The following is a 15,897-nucleotide window of genomic DNA, read 5'->3' on the forward strand; positions in this document are numbered from 1 at the left end:
CGCTTCACCTCCCGTTCACAGCCCCCAAAGGCCAGTGCCCACACGGCGAGAGGCTCCTCTCCTCATCCAGAGCCCCAGCAGACCTACACCCTAGCAAGGTAAACCCACAAACGGAGCACAACAAGTCCACGCTATACACGTCTGGGTGGGTGGGTGTCAGAACCAGGATCCCTGTGCTGACCTCCCTGACCTCAGCCACCCGTCAGGGACCGGGGCGGGGGGAAAGGCCTTAAAAACAAAGCGCCGCTCGCCCTTCGGGAGGAGGCGGGCGCAGCGCTATTTACACGCACATACATATATACACCCACATCCCCTCGCTGTTGCTCTAATTAACAAATTAGCAGTAACGAAGGGAAGAGGCGAAGGAGCGCCGGGCTCGGCCCGCGCTTACCGAGGCAGGCGCCGCTGACGAGGGCGGTGGCGGTGAGCGCCCCGGCCGAGGCGCCGTACACCTTCTTGGCGTTGGCGACCAGGAACGGGGCATGTTCCTGCAGACAGCTGGCCACGCCGACGTGGTAGACCCCCAGGAAGCCGCAGCCGGCGAAGGAGATATTCCAGGTGGAGTCCAGCGGGAACATGGCCTCCGCGCCCCGCTGGAGGCGGAGGGTACTGCGGGGAAGCAGCAGCAGCCGCGGCGGAGAAGTGAAGCCGCGGGTCTCTTCCCGCACCGCCTCGGGACGGGCGGGACAGCCGGGAAGTGCTGCCGCTGAGGGAGTGATCACAGAACACGGCAGGGTCTGCCGCTGGGAGAGCGACGCCGGCTGCCAGTTTTATACGCGGCGGCCCGGCCCTCGGGCCCGCCCCCGACATGGCCACCGCCCCTCGGCAGCCCCAGCTCGGGCGCGATCGCCCGGCCCCTCCTGCCAACCCTTCCTCCGGTGAACCCCTCTCCCGGCCCGGGGGCATTGCGGGCACTCGCCGGCCGCCCAGCCAGGGCAGCCGTGCCAGCGCCGCCCTGAAGCGGCAAGGGCCGAGCCAGCTTCTCGGAGGGAGAAGGCTGCTCCTCCCTGTCCCGGGACAGCAGGCTGTCCTTCCCTCACGGAACATCCTGATTCTTAGCATCTACTCCAAGTCCTCGGGGTTTCCTTTGTTTTTCAGGGATCGGGCAAGAAACGTGAGAGAACAGGAAATGCTTTCCCCTTTCACAAAAAGCTGAGGAGTCAGGAGGCAAGTCTTGTCACAGCAACAGGGCAAGAACTGAGAAAGAGGTAATCCCCTTGTCCCCCTTCAAAACTAATAGAATCATTGGAAGGGACCCACAAGAATCATCAAGTCCAGCTCCTGGACCTGCACAGGACATCCCCAGGAGTGTACACCATGTGCCCAAGACTATTGTCCAAACACTTCTTAAACTCTTGTTAGGGCTTGTGTTGTGACCACTTCCCTGGGGAACCTGTTCCAGTCCTCAACCACCCTCTAGGGGAAGAACCTTTTTCTAATATCTGACCTAAACCTGCCCTGACACAGTTTCAGGCCATTCCCTCCAGTCCTGTCACTGGTCACCGGAGAGAAGAGATCAGTGTCTGCCTCATCCCTTCACGAGGAAGTTGTAAACTGTTGTATACTAATCAACAAAACACACAAAGTTGCTTACCTTTGCTTACCTTTTCTCAACATTTTTTTTCTCCACATGCCTCTAAGCTCACCAAAATGCTTACAAAATTTAGTCAGGGCAACTGTGATTTTCAGCAGTACTTCTGCACAAGGTCACCACAGAGCAGCACTGGGTGAGAGGCCAGTGCTAGTTGATCATCAAAATAGATTTCAGAAGCTGTAAAGATCCCCTTACCATAAACAATACAGACTACAGTCATCCAAATCGTTAGGTAAGTATGAAAATTTACAGAGACATCAAAAAGATCAGCATAGCAAGAGAATGAGCTGCTCTACTCAAAGCTAGGAAGCAAAATCAGCAGGAGGGAGGTTTGGGGGATCCAAAACAAAAAGCATACATTTTTAATGGAACCAACATAGGGCAAAAAGTACTTTCTACCAAAGTTTAAAAAACTACTTCTTTAATTGTGGCATAAAGCAATTTGAATTAATTTTCTTATTACTGGTCAGAAGTTTCTCACTTGGGATAGTGTTAAACGTGTACTTAACAACTCTTTCACCATTTATGCTAGTGGAGGTCATCCAAGTAGCCCCTCTTCCTGTTCCTTCCACTTGAAACATCCTTTCAAATGATACGAGGGAAGCTAATACCCTCCCTAAAGAGTGGCCATCAGGTTGCAAGAACAGCTGTTTAATGCCTCAGTCTACTGTCTCACAGTCACGTGATGGAAACTAAATTCAGCAGGTAACCCTTGCATAAGTCCAATATTTGAGTTCAAGTTAGACATCATACTCCAGCCTCTACAGACAGAGCACTCTTGCCCTTTGCTTTCATCAGACAGGCAAGTGTACAGCTTTATCTTTCTTTCAGGTCCTGCCCCCAAGCCCACCACTTCACCTAGCTGCCAGGAACTTCCCTTTATACATATTAACATCCTGGAGTACATAAAGAATTAACCCTGCTTACCTTAATCCTCTCTCTATAACCTTCTTGCCCTTCCTCTCATACCCCTAGTTGCTTTTGTATCTTCCTTCCTCCCTTGCATTTGATGTAGTTACGTAACCCTTGTCAGTCCTCATCTCCACCTGGAGACGTGAGCCCTGGCACACCTGAGCCATGACTCTCTTACAGGTCCTTAACACCAAGGCCATCATGGAGTTTCCACCCCGTGCTTCTGGTGACACAGAAAGGTATTTTCATGTAGTCAACCCCAAAGGAAACATTGTGTCTCCCCTTTTCCAGAACAGGGATTGTTCTGCAGAAGAACTGGTCACTGGGCTGTGACATGAGCAGAAGTCTGTGGCAAAACTGATCGCTGAACCTTGTCTGCCGATACCTCCCAAACACTTGTAACCACAAGAACATCTTCATTCTGGAGCCAGCATTGCTCCCTCTTTTTCCAGCATTTCACAAGCCTTAATGTTCCTAGCGTGTCTGGAAAATAGAAACAACAATGCTGCGACAATGCTGGAGTTAGTTTCACTTGATTTCCCAACAGCAATCTTATCCTGAGTTGTTTACATCACTCTGCCTTGGCCCTCAAGGTTACTTATTTCAGGAGGTTAATGCTGCCCTGTTGAAACAGGTCGATGAAATGAGCCATGTGAACACTAATCTCTTGTGAAGTGCTGCCTGGGCACTGGCACTAGCAAGCTGACAAACAAGTGTGCTTTTCTCAAAAATAAATTAACCCTCAAAACTAATCTCTTTCCCCCCAGTTAGAAAGTACTACAGTTCTGCTATTGCTCACGATGCAGCAATAAGCCAGATCAGCAAGATTTACAAGGCAGCTTTTCCTGTGTGTCAAACTCCCACTGAAACTCTTCAAATCCACTCGTGCCCCTACGAGTTGAGATGCCACGGAGACAGCTTCACATGCAATCTCTTGTTGTTGTGTTTATTTTCTAGTCTAATGAATGGTGAGCTGTTAGTACCTACTAGATAATAACATACAGGCTAACAATCTCTGCTTTTTCAGGCAAGACCTTGTGTTTTTGCCAGCCATTGGGAATTCAAGGGAAGACCAAAGGCAGCCTGTTACAATGTTGACTTCAGAATGTTACTTTAGTATTGTTGTCAGTAGTCAGCAAGAAAAGCACACCAGTCACGAAGCTCAACCCTAGTGCTCTCAACATCCTAGGAAAGCCAGAGTTAAATGTCTTTTTCTTTACTGTGATGTTTTTGTACATCAGGTCATTCCATGGCAGACTCTTGGCACTTGCTTCATAGGAGCATATCCTGAGGCAGAGGAGCGGTCCTGCTCTTTTGGGACTGAATTTTTCTTCTAGGAAAGGTACTACAGCCATCTCTGCACCTATGTAAGTCAAACCTACTGAGTTCAGCAGGCCAGCCTGCATATAGCAGCTTGCAAAACTGGGCCTTGGTAGTAAGAGTGAAACCAGTGGAGAGTGGCCCCAGGGAGCCATTGCTTATTGCTTTACAGTAGTGTCCAGGACATTCTCCCTGCTTTCCAAGTAGTGGAGGCGCCTCGTCCCTCCCCCTGGTCCCTGGTGTTTGTAAGGAATGATTTTCAGTGAGAGCTGATTTGAGACAGCACAGCATTTGTGTACCAGTGAGGAAAGCCTGCACATTTCAATGTCAAGCCTATGACTAAATCACTCTCCCCTGCTGTCAATTTGGTAATGATCAGTTACTAGTGTAATCTCCAGGCACAAGACTATCCCTCCCTTTCTCTTCAATGCCCTTGAGCCCATCTTTCATGAAAAATTCAGGAAAAATCTTCTCTAGCTAAAATTGATTCTGTAAGGGGGACAACTAGGCCACGAGTGCAAGTATTAGCAGGCACTAGTCTCCTCTGAGAGAATCATGGAATACAATGCACCCACCCCACCAGTACCCTTATCTTTAATAAGTCTGAAAGGGCATCACTGAGACTTGAAAATTCAGAACAGTGACTCCAGAGCAGAAGCAGGGATCCCATCTCCTTCACAGCTGAAGCTCATTGAAATCAGAAGAACAGAGTGAACTCCATGCAGAGCACCAAACAAGTGTGCAATAGACTTCCAGGCACATCACTGCTCATGTACAAAGCCATCAGGTGGCAACATTTTCATAAATAGGTAAGGGGAAAGTAAACTTAATAAGTTTGATTTTGTATTCAGAATGAATGGTCACTATGCAGAGGCTTTAGCAAATTCTGCAAAATGCGTGTGAAATCTTGGAGCAGAGCCAAGCCATGCCCTGACTTTCTCAAGAAAAACCTACGAGGTGGTAATGTTACATTGACTCCTTGTGGCACTGTAGTGAGAGCTCAATTTTCAGTGCTTTCCCTGACAGCTGCCCCTAGAAGTTTCTTCTCAGAACAGTTTACCAGTGAGCTGTCCTTGTTCTCAGAGCAGGTTAACTGACAGTTTTCATGAAAATCATGCACTTTCGCAAAGGAATTTAAAGGTTTGTAAGAGGATACTCACTGCAGGATCAGGCCCACAATTCAAGGTTAAAAGGTCATATGAAGATAGGGAAAACCAGGGTGAAAAAAAAAGTTAGTCTAGATGTGGTTATACTCCTACCCTCATCACAGTAGGCAGCAACTGGCACCACAGGTTTGTTTCGTCCCACGAGCCTGGGCACAGCAAACTCATCGAATAGCTCAGTGCCGTTCAAATAAATTCCTTTGTGCATGGAAAAACCCTACTAAGTGGTGTGCCAGGGCAATCCCTTCCTGTGTAAACACTGACGGTGCTCTTGAAGCAGCAAAGCAAGGCACTACTGGGGAGGGGGGAGGCACCTCTCAGTAAAACAACATCCAAAACCCACTCTTTTTCAGTGACCTGAAATGGAGAAATCACCAAGAAAAAAGCAATAGTCCCCCTGCTCCCAGGGCTGAACCACTGTCATTACAGGTCTGACAGAGAACTACCGTGAACAATGAATGGTTTCCATTACTAGCAGAGCACCAGGCTGGCACTTAAAGAGACAAAACAGATGAAAGGTATTGGCACTGTTACTTCCTGTACATTTTCTGGCACCAAGGAGAGAAGGCCAGTAAGGGTTAGTTGCTTAAATCATGGCCATTTTGAGGCTCTAACTTCCAACTGCTCTTTTGCTTTGCTGTGAAATATTGGGTTTTCTCTCAGTACATCAGAGAGATAAGTTTTTCCTACTTGGATTTCACCCATCTCTACTCCCAGAAGTACTTGCCATGCTTTGTCCAATGACTCATATGAACACAGCTGTATCAGCGATTGCTTTTCTACAAAAACTGCACTAGAAAAGCTCCTATACACGCTGCAGGGTATCTTTTCAACTCTACCTGTGCAGACTTTATCACGGGAAGATCATCACACATGCAATTTGTACTCTACCTACCTACACTGACAGATGAGGATTTCCACAAGAAGCCATGTTAAGTTGCCTGCCAAAACCATCTTCTAGCAGTAGACGCTTTATAAATAAAGCAAAATTTACCTTCCTCTCAAGCTGATACGTTCTTCTTGGCATGCCAGAGATGTTTCAGTTCTCCGGAAACACCATTCTCATGTTCCTTTGCTCAGATGAAGGTAAGATTTATGTCCTGATAGCCCAGAACAGCCATTCCACATGAAGGGCACCTCTGCATTGATCTGTGTCCTATGACAGCAGAATGCAGTTAGGGTTTTTTTTTTTTTCTGGTTAAGACTGTTAAGCATATGGATATTACAGGAAATCCTAGTCAACCATTTTATCAGTGTTGTCCCTAGATCTTGGAAATCTGACAGTAATGAAATCAGTGCTTTTAAATATTTAAAAACCAAATTACTATAATTAGCTCTGAAATTATATTTCTGGCTAATTCAGGCCTGCTGTTCATTCAGTTTCACATTTTGGAATTGAATAAACAGATCCTGGAAAACCAAGTCCTCTTATTGCTGAATAGATGAGCAAGCCACTTCACTGAGTAACTGAGAGCAAAATAGAATGGAGAAGGCTAACATCAGGGAGATTCAGTTTCCACACACTGTTTAAGAAACAGCAGTGTCAAAACAAGCATCCAGGTTCACACAAGCTTTGCCATTTCCTCAGTACTCACAGAGCTGAGTCCTATAGTCTGTCAGAAATTCACACACCTATTGCAGAGATAAAAATCAAAGCTGTGTCAGAGCCATTTCAAGAATAGCTGAATCCAAGAGCACTTGCATGGTAATAATAATAAACACAAAAACATTTAAAACAAAGAATTTTAATAACTTCTCTATAACAAATAATTAATCAAAGAGGCCGAATCCCATGTCATCATCAGATTCTTCTGATTCCTCCTTCTTCTCTTCTTTCTTCTCCTCAGCTGAAGAACAAAAAAGACCAAGTGAATAGTCAGTATTAACATTGCACCACAGATTTTCAAGATACAAGTTTTGGTGGTCTCAGCTCCCCTGCCTACTGGTATTGGAGCCTCCAGGCTCCAATAATCCAATAGGCAGGTTCCAAAAAATCTCATTCCCTTTCAGCAACCAAGTAACACTGAACAAATACAGACACTATTGTGGCAGGAATGTGCTTTATACCACCAAGTCTCTTTAATTCTGTTTTTAGCAAGACCAATCTAAGGCAGACAAAGAGCAAATGCTTCTGACTGTCCAAAGGAAAAGTAACTGTTCAGTTGACATTTCCATCACCTACTGAACTGCTGAAGTGGAGAAGCCCTAATATGTTGATTCAGTTGTTAAGCTGTTACCAGAGACAAAAGGAGTTGCCTTGGAGCCACGCCTCTCCACCCACACTCACCGGCAGCAGGGGCAGCAGCTGCGGCAGGAGCAGCAGAGCCCCCTCCAGCAGAGACTGCCACGGCTCCCCCAGCCGGCATGCTGGCAAGTTTTCCATTACCTGAATGGGACACAAGAGAAGGTATTTATTTACATGCTCATCCCAAGCACAGAAGTTAGGGGAAATGGAAGAGTGCAGGAAAAAAACAGATCCTGTCTCATGGACTGAAGCGGTCACTATCTGCTGAAAGGAACAAGAGGCTGCATCCATGATAACTATAAACTGTTCTGTGAAAAACACTCAGGAATTTTAAGATTCACAAAGGCTTATCCCAAGAACACTGGCAGCATATTATTAGTAAGTTTTCTTCTGTTCACAAAGTCTTTTTTCCAAAAGCTGTCATAAAAATAGCAGCAAACACATCCAATTTCACACATCCACATTGTTCTCTGAATGCAGCACAGCAGCCCAGTGACAATGTACCTCAAAAGTAACACATTGGCAGCACTGGCTTCCCCTGCTCCTTTTTTTTCCCCCCTTTAAGGATAAAGAGAACTCTGAGGGCATAACTGGATCACACTTAAAGGAGATAAAGGAAAAGACTGATTTATTTATGGCAAAGAGTACAGTATTTTAAACAAATTCCTCAGCACCCTATGAACCCTATTGCATCTCCTTTGAGATTTCTGATTTCTGCTCGTATTTGGAAAGCCAGCTAGTTCTCTGGCCTCTTGTCTTTCACATACCAAGGCTCCCTTGGCATTCAAAGGTCACGTACACACTATGTTTGCCTGTATTCCAGTTTCTGGGAATCAGTTTCTAAATAATTCCCAGTTACTTCAAGATCTAATTAAACTAGTAAAGTAAACAAACATGTTTCATATGCATGTATGTTCTAAGAGACAATTTATTTAAAGTATTACAGAAAGAGACAGCGTTAAGTGTGTTGTAACCACGAGTATAATAGCTCTCTTAGTGTAAGTGTGTTGTAACCACGAGTATAATAGCTCTCTTAGGTCTTTCAAACCACATAGATAGAAGTGTCCAGTGCCTACCTCTGACAGCAAGGCCAGGCAAAGTCCTGGCTACCTTTAAACAAAAACATGCCTGCAAATTCCCTTGTGCCTATACACTTACATTCATTAATCAGAAACCTTTGCACTACCCCAGCTCTGCTTTACTTCAGCCCTATGACCCAATCAATTAATGTAATAAGTTCCAGCCTCAGTAAGAGCACAAATTTCTATGGAAATCAGCCCTCAGAGTTCTGTCTCAGGGAAAAGGAAATGCTGGACTCTGAGAGCTCTACAAGAGATGTGCACTGGAGAGGCTTGTGCTCATTGCAGAGGTGGAGCTGCACCCCAATGCCAACTGCCTGTTCCTCTTGCTTTACATTGCTGGTACACACAAGTGGGTAAAACACAAAACATCTCCTAGAGACCCCGAAGGACAGCTCAGTCTCTTATCAAGATGTCCAGAAAACTACATCATGAGCAGACTACCAGTAAGCTCACACATGCTTCAGTTCTCCGGTTTAATGTGGTCCACAAGCGAAACCCAGCAGGTACTAGCACTGACCTGCAGGGAATTAGAATGGACCTGATTCCACTCAATTCAGCTGTGATCCACGATGCTGAACAAAGAGTCTGTGACTTGGTAGCAATTTCATACTCTCAGGTCTAGGCTATCAAAGTAACAGAGGCAACTACCTGGGTCACTCGGAGACTCTACTTACCCTGGGCAATTACATCTTCAATATTTTTTCCATTCAGCTCACTAATAACCTGTAAGTTAAGTTTAGAATGTTAGAGTTTCCGAACAGCATAAGAATAAACTACATTTAAACGAGTAGTGATAAATCATCATATGCAGTACCTCCATCCTGCTGCTTATCTAGCCCCAAATTTCCTTACTTCTCAGTGCCAGGAACAGAACATTGACATGAAAACTTCAGCCAAATCTTTAATACTTTAAGCACTTTCATGAAATCTGTTACTGAATTCATAATTAATCCAATGACCTTGAAAAAAAGGATACAGAGCTGTGCAACCAATTAGGAAGCCCCACCAAGAGTGTAAGTCACTGAGGGACTGTTTACATTTCTTGCTCAACGTCCCCTGGGAGGCTCTGAAGCACTGGGTTCTGGACCCAAAACCACAAGGTCCCATTCCTTGCTCTACCAAATGTTAAAAGCCAAGCTATTGTATCCTTGCCCTGGAACACAGAGCTCCAAGTTTAATTTTAGGACCATTGTTGTATAACCAGGGATGACAAAAGCAAAACACAAACCCCAAAACTGCTAAAGCAAGCACTTAAAAACAATGCTCCAGACCTTACTGGTGAGTCCCAAATATCAGGAGTCAATGACCAAAGCTAAAGGACTTTAGCCAAGAGCTTTTTAACAGGCTTCTGCTTATACAGAGCATGGAATGTGTGAAACTATGTGCCTGCATGACTGCTCCATCCAGGAGAAAGGTGCTTCTAAGACTTCACTACATTTATACAGGCTTAAGATACAATCCAAAAATTAATTACAACCAAAACAGATTCCAGAACAGCTTTCCAAATATTGGAGGATCAGAGAAAGCAATTCATTTATTAAGGTATTAAACCTAAAGGAGCCAAAACCAAATGACCTGGCATTTAAACAGGAGCACCCCGAGTTCAAACCAACATTCCAAATCATAGTAAGGATGCTGTCAGCTCATCCAACCCAGTCTCCTTGGGTTTATGGTAAAATACTGGGAAAATACTTTCTTTTTACCTTTACCTCTCTGGAAACACTTCACATAGGAGTATGTGACAAGTGATAAGATCATTTTATTGGTTCTTGGTTTTTTTTCCCCATCACCAATTATTTTTAGGTCCACAATGCTGAAGATCTATTATATCACAAGAAACATTATAAATAAGATAATCTTTAGAAATCTGTTTTTCAACACAACCACTTTCATATTAATTTCCAAAATCTTCCTATGCATTATCCTCAGATACTTTTAATCTCCATGTTAGGATTAGCCTGTGTTTCTTGGTGAGGAAACAAACGCTCCTTTGCAGTACACTAAATAAGAATGTATTACTGAGCATAAGACCTTCAAAAGTGTTAGCTCTGAATCAATACTGATCGAAAATAAGAAGTGAACCATTTTCAGTGCATCCTTATATGCAGCCACCATCTCAATGAGGATGATTAGACTGAACTACCAGAAGTCAGCAAGAACTGACAGAGACCTTTGCATAGGTATTGAACACATTCACCATCTTTGCCGAGGTATTGAATAAGAAAGTCAGACTTTCAACAAAAGTTGTAAAAACTTATGATTGGCTCAGCAGCGATTACAAATCACACTGGTAAGGGTCAGGAAATGTCTGAATAGCATAGGCGTAGACCAATAGGAGGCAACAGGAACACTGAAGCCAAGGAAACAGCTCCAATGTCTGGCACTGGCTGGGACATCTGGAATTAAGAGGCAACGCCACCTTGTTCATCCGTTCATCGTCCGTCTCGATGCCGACGCTGTCGAGGATCTTTTTCAAGTCCTTGGACGTGGGGGACTCGTTGCCCCCGAGCACGGCGAGCAGATAAGCTGCGACGTAACGCATCCTGCAAGACAGGAGAGTAGAGTTTCGGCATGGCCGAGTTCCGTATGCTCGGAGCTCATCCCTTCTCCCTCCGGGCCACAATCCTTTCGCTCCACTCCCAGAGGACCCGCGGCCCGCGAGTCCGCGCTCCGCAGACTGTGCCCGCACGGGGCCGGCACGCGGCGCCCCGCACACGTTCCGGCCCGCGCCGGCACCGCACACCTCTCCCGAAGAGAGAACGAAGCGGCAAGGCGGCGTTGTCCCCCTGGTGTCCGCCTCAGCCCGTCCCGTCCCTCCGCTAGTCCCGGCCAGGCGCAGGCCGCGAGAGCACATGGCCGCCGTTCTCCGCTCCTACCCCCCGCCCCGAGTGATCTCGCCCGGGCCCCGCGGCGGCGGCGGGCTGGCGCGGGGGGGCCGGGCGGCACTGCTGCCGCGGAGGGGGGCGCGCGGCGCGCTTACCTGGGCGGCGGCGGCGGCGCGGGACAGCGGCCTGGGACGTGCGCGCGCGAGGGCAGAGCGGCGGCAAAAGGAATGGGCGGGGCCTCGGCAACGCCTTCTTCCTGCCACCCCTCAACATCGAGCGCTACCATTGGATCGGAGCGGCGGGCAGCGCGCAGGCCAATGGGGAGCCGCGGGTGCGGCCGCCGCCGGCGCGGCCGGTGGCGCATGCGCAGAGCGTGGCTGCCCGTCCTGGGCGTGTTGTGCGGCGTTGGTTGTGGTTCCCCAAAATCACGGAGTCACAGAGTGAATGAGATTGGAAAACACCTCTGCGATCATCGAGTCCAGCTGAAACAGAGATTTTTAGAGTTAAGTTAACAAAATGAATTAAGCATTTATAATTTAGCTTGTAGAGTTATGTGTTGAATTTTAACCTTTTACTTAAGAAACCTCTGCCTGGTACAAAGGGCATAGGAAAATGCAAATTTCTGAAGCTTCTTGCATAAAGAACAATATTAGAAGAGGCAAAGAACCCAGATAAAGAAGCTCCTCTGTCTCCAAGCCTATCAAGACTGACAGACGTACTCAGATAAGCACCAAAGGACCAAAAGCGCACGCGCAGAGAGGAAAAGTTCAAAAGTTCAATCATGAGGAAGACCACAATCTTCAGCCTCAGGACCACCAAGAGACCCCCGTACGACCACCACAGCAAACCACGCGTGCCCAGAAGGGCGTGGACTTACTTAGCATGAGAGGCGAGGACAGGCGGGGCCAGGGGTTGAATATGCATGAAAAAGTTGTGCAATGTATTGCATATGGAACATCTTTGAGAATAAAAGTGTGGGTCAGACTGAGGCTCGGGGCACAAGTTTTGGAGAACTATCTCACTTGTGCTGGGCGCTGACATACATACCCACTTCATAACTACCCCAGGTTGTGGAGTCTATTTATTTATTCCGCGTATCGCTTCACAGCCTCTGACCGAATACCATTCTGTCAACTAGAACATGGCACTGAGTGCCACATTCAGTCTTTCCTTGGACACCTCCAGGAACGGTGACTGCACCACCAGCCCCGGGCAGCCTGTTCCCATGACTGACCACTCTTTCTATGGAGAAACTACTCCTGATGTTCAACCTAAACCTCCCCTGGCACATCTTAATACTGTCCTCCAACTCTGGAATCCTGCCCTGGCCTGGCCTGGCCTGGTAGGGTCAGCACAATCCCCTCCATTTGTCCCATGAGTTAGGTTCTGCCACCAGGTGCACGTCAGGCAGATCCACACACAGAGTCCTCATATTTGTTTATTTCGCAGAGATGGGCAGTGGGTGATGAATCCAGAGAGCCAGTGCCTGGCTCTGCACATTTCTTCATGGAAAGGGTGGTCAGGCATTGGAAAAAACTCCCCAGGGAGGTGGTGGAGCCATTATCCCTGGAGGTGTTCTGGGAACAACTGGACATACCAGTTAGCTTTGGTCTAGTTGTCATGGTGGTGTTTGGTCAGTGGTGGAACTTAATGATTAGGGATGTGGTCATCCCTCTGTACTTGGCACAAGTGAGGCCACACCTCAAGCCCTGTGTCCAGGTCTGAGCCCCTCACTTCAATACAGACATTGAGGTACTGGAATGTGTCTGGAGGAGGACAATGGAGCTGGTGAAGGGTCTGGAGCACAAGTCTTGTGAGGAGTAGCTGAGGGAGCTGGGGTTGTTTAGCCTGGAGAAAAGGAGGTTCAGGGATGACCTCTAGCACTCTGTAGAGCCACCTGAAAGGAGGTTTTAGAAAGGCAGGGGTTAACCTCTTCTCCCAGGCAATTAGCAACAGGGCAAGAGGATATAGCCTCCAACTGTGTCAGGCTACACATAAGGTTCAGCTTATACATTTGGAAGAATTTCTTCACAGAAGGGGTGATTAGACATTGGAATGGACTGCCCAGGGCAATGGTGGAGTCACTCTCCCTAGAGGTGTTTAAGGAAAGACTGGACGTGTTACTTAGTGCCATGGTCTAGTTGACATGGTGGTGTTTGGTCATGGGTTGGACTGAATGCCCTTGGAGGTCTTTTCCAATCTGAATGACTTTGTGGTTCTGTGAAATACCTCAGCTCCATGTGGATCGGCTTCTTGCACACTGGGTGACAGAACCCACTTGTGGGACAGCGCACTGAGGCAAGGCACTCCACAGGAGGGAAAGGGCTGCTGTCCTGTGCTGGGAGGCTGGGAGGTGGTAATCCTGTGGCAAGGTCTCACCATGGGATTATGGGGGTCACCACCTGTGCTTGTTCACTTGATTTCCTGCACTGAGGAAATGAATAGAAGTAAAAGTTAACACTGTGCTGAAAACCATTCGACCCAAACAAACCAGGAGTGCTGGTTCAGCAGCAGAGCTGCATGTGGGCTGTGGCTGTCCCTTCCTTGCTGCCCTGGGGGTGCCCCAAAGATCCCCAGTGTTGGGGCTTCTGTGGTAGTTCAGGTGCTCTCAGAAAACAACCAGGCTAAGAGTGTTACAACTGAGCCAGAGCTTGGAGCAGTAGTCAGTGGTTACTGTCTACTATGTGTAGGAAGAAGAATTTCCCTCAGCCGTGTGCAGCTTGCATCCAGAGTCCCAGAATGAATTCAGTTGGGAAGGTCTTCTGAGATCATCAAGTCCAACCTGTGACCAAACACCTCCCTGTCAACTAGACCATGGCACTAAGTGCCACGTCCAGTCTTTCCTTAAATACTTCCAGAGACGGTGACTCCATCACTTCCCTGGGCATCTCATTTTAATGTTTGAGCACCCTTTATATGAAAAAATTCTTCCTGATGTCCAGTCTGAACCTGGACACGAGCTGGAGAGCATGTTCTCTTGTCCTGTCACTTGTTGCCTGGGAGAAGAGGCTGAACCCCACCTGGCTACAAACTTCCTTTCAGGGCAGCCCCAGCCCTGCGCCCTCTTAGGCTCGTAGCCCCTGCTCCATTTCTCTCCCTGGATTTGTATGGAATGAGCACAACACCCGAAGCTGCTCGTGCCTCGCGCTCCCTTGGAGCCTAGGGGAGCCGAAACGGGACGGGCTGCGGTGCCGGGGCCGTGGCCGTGTCGGGAAAATCTCCTTTCATGCCCTTGCTGTGGTAGCAGGAGGCCTGGATAAGGTTCCCCATAGCATCCGGCCCATGTCCCGCTGCCTCTGGCACCTCCCCCGTGCCGTCCCGCCCCGGATCGCGGCGCAGCTCCCGAGAACTTTTCAGGAAGTGGCGGGCCCAGCCCAGCCGCGACTGCCGAGTGCCCGGGGCCGGTGCGGTGGGGTGAGACAAGCGGGGCCGTGCTCAGCCGGGCAAGGGGCGCGGCTGCGGCTGCGGCTGCTGCCGGGGCCTGGACAGCGGGCGTGGGGTGACGGGGCCAGGGGCACAGAGTGCCGCGGACAGCCCGGCCCGGCTGTGTGTGCCCATGCGCGGGGTGTGTGTGTGTCCATGCGCGGGGTGCGTGTCCATGTGAAGGAGTGTATATCCATGTGCGGGGCTGTGTGTCCATGTGCGGAGGTGTATGTCCATGTGCAGGGGTATGTGTGTGTCCATGTGAAGGGCTGTGTGTGTCCATGCACGGAGCTCTCTGTGTCCGTGTGAAGGGCTGTGTGTGTGTCCATGTGCAGGGGTGCGTGTGTCCATGCACGGAGCTCTGTGTGTCCATGTGAAGGGTTGTGTGTGTGTCCATGTGCAGGGCTGTGTGTCCATGTGAAGGTCTGTGTGTGTGTCCATGTGAAGGTCTGTGTGTGTGTCCGTGTGAAGCGCTGTGTGTCCATGTGAAGGTGTGTGTTTCAGAGTGTCTGTGGCACCATGTCTATCCATGTCTGTTGCCTCTGAGGCTGCCTCTGTGGCTTCTGGAGGTGCCCTCTGGTTCCTTCACCACTGACAGTTTTACAAAGCTATAGCTGATGGACTTTATTCTTATATGTGTCTGTAAGGGGGCTGTGTACATGTTGTGCACAATGTCTTTGTAAGAAATGCTCACCTTTATACTAAAGCAGTAGTTTCATTTTATCCCATTGGCACTCAGTTTCACAAACCAGGTTCAACGAGGACCCAGTACAACTTGTGAGCTGCCTCTGGGCTGTGCTTCCTCTTCTTGCCTTTACATTTATGTCCTTTCAGAGTGAAGCATTTCTGCCCTTTCAGGGGATGACACCTCCCCCAGACTGTGCCTTGGGAACATCAGTGCTGCCATGTCCCACAGGCTAACAGTAAAAGCACTGCTCCTCAGGGTGTTGCTGGGGCATTATCTTCTTTCTGCTGGCCTCGGACTTTAGAGCCAAGTTTGTTCTAATTCTGCATCACTCAAAGGAAACTTCTATTTACCAGTTCGATCCATGGCAGGGTTAACAAAGAGCTCCTGATATTCACACCATGAGCTAGTTTAATTGCCAAGCTCAGGAGGTGTTACTCCTGCACCACCAACATGCCTTTTCTAACCCTGTTGCTGGCCCTGACATGTTTTCTCTGCTTTCTCTGCCCTTTGTCCATTTGCTTTTATCCCATTGACACTGGTTTCACAACCGGGTTCGATGAGGACCTGTCACAATCTGTTAGTCACCTCTGGGCTCTGCTTCTGGCTCAGCTCTCCCTGCCCCAGTTTTCTTCTTTACTTGTAAAG

At 48.2% G+C, this 15,897-nt stretch overlaps 2 protein-coding genes, 1 long non-coding RNA gene and 1 other non-coding gene across 6 annotated transcripts in view; 1 reads left to right on the forward strand and 3 right to left on the reverse strand.

Annotated features, from left to right (window-relative positions):
- The window catches only part of PNPLA2 (patatin like phospholipase domain containing 2), a 28,806-nt gene extending 28,080 nt beyond the window's left edge, over positions 1 to 726 (reverse strand). The window contains exon 1 of the mRNA XM_053981483.1: positions 392 to 726. Within this exon, the coding sequence (XP_053837458.1) occupies positions 392 to 578 (187 nt within the window). The 5' untranslated portion in view covers positions 579 to 726. The remainder of the gene's footprint in view (positions 1 to 391) is intronic.
- On the forward strand, positions 25 to 3,157 carry LOC128809473 (uncharacterized). The gene is made up of 3 exons (XR_008437730.1): positions 25 to 98; positions 1,099 to 1,208; positions 2,798 to 3,157. It is a non-coding gene; the product is annotated as an uncharacterized LOC128809473 (long non-coding RNA).
- Positions 3,158 to 6,718: 3,561 nt separating this feature from the next.
- RPLP2 (ribosomal protein lateral stalk subunit P2) overlaps positions 6,719 to 15,897 on the reverse strand; it is a 33,460-nt gene continuing 24,281 nt past the window's right edge. The window contains exons 2-6 of one of the 3 annotated variants that reach the window (XM_053981493.1): positions 11,297 to 11,312; positions 10,736 to 10,859; positions 8,991 to 9,039; positions 7,277 to 7,375; positions 6,719 to 6,836 (exon numbers count right to left, since the gene is read on the reverse strand). In XM_053981493.1, the coding sequence (XP_053837468.1) occupies positions 6,760 to 6,836; positions 7,277 to 7,375; positions 8,991 to 9,039; positions 10,736 to 10,858 (348 nt within the window). In that variant the 5' untranslated portion in view covers position 10,859; positions 11,297 to 11,312 and the 3' untranslated portion in view covers positions 6,719 to 6,759. Of the gene's footprint in view, positions 6,837 to 7,276; positions 7,376 to 8,990; positions 9,040 to 10,735; positions 10,860 to 11,059; positions 11,159 to 11,296; positions 11,377 to 15,897 lie in introns of those variants that run through there. The other 2 variants (XM_053981490.1, XM_053981492.1) reach the window with 2 other exon arrangements.
- LOC128809612 (small nucleolar RNA SNORA52) lies at positions 8,724 to 8,856 on the reverse strand. The gene has a single exon (XR_008437792.1). It is a non-coding gene; the product is annotated as a small nucleolar RNA SNORA52 (small nucleolar RNA).

The sequence above is a fragment of the Vidua macroura genome, chromosome 6 (assembly GCF_024509145.1).
Source record: "Vidua macroura isolate BioBank_ID:100142 chromosome 6, ASM2450914v1, whole genome shotgun sequence".
Taxonomy (NCBI): Eukaryota; Metazoa; Chordata; class Aves; order Passeriformes; family Viduidae; genus Vidua; species Vidua macroura.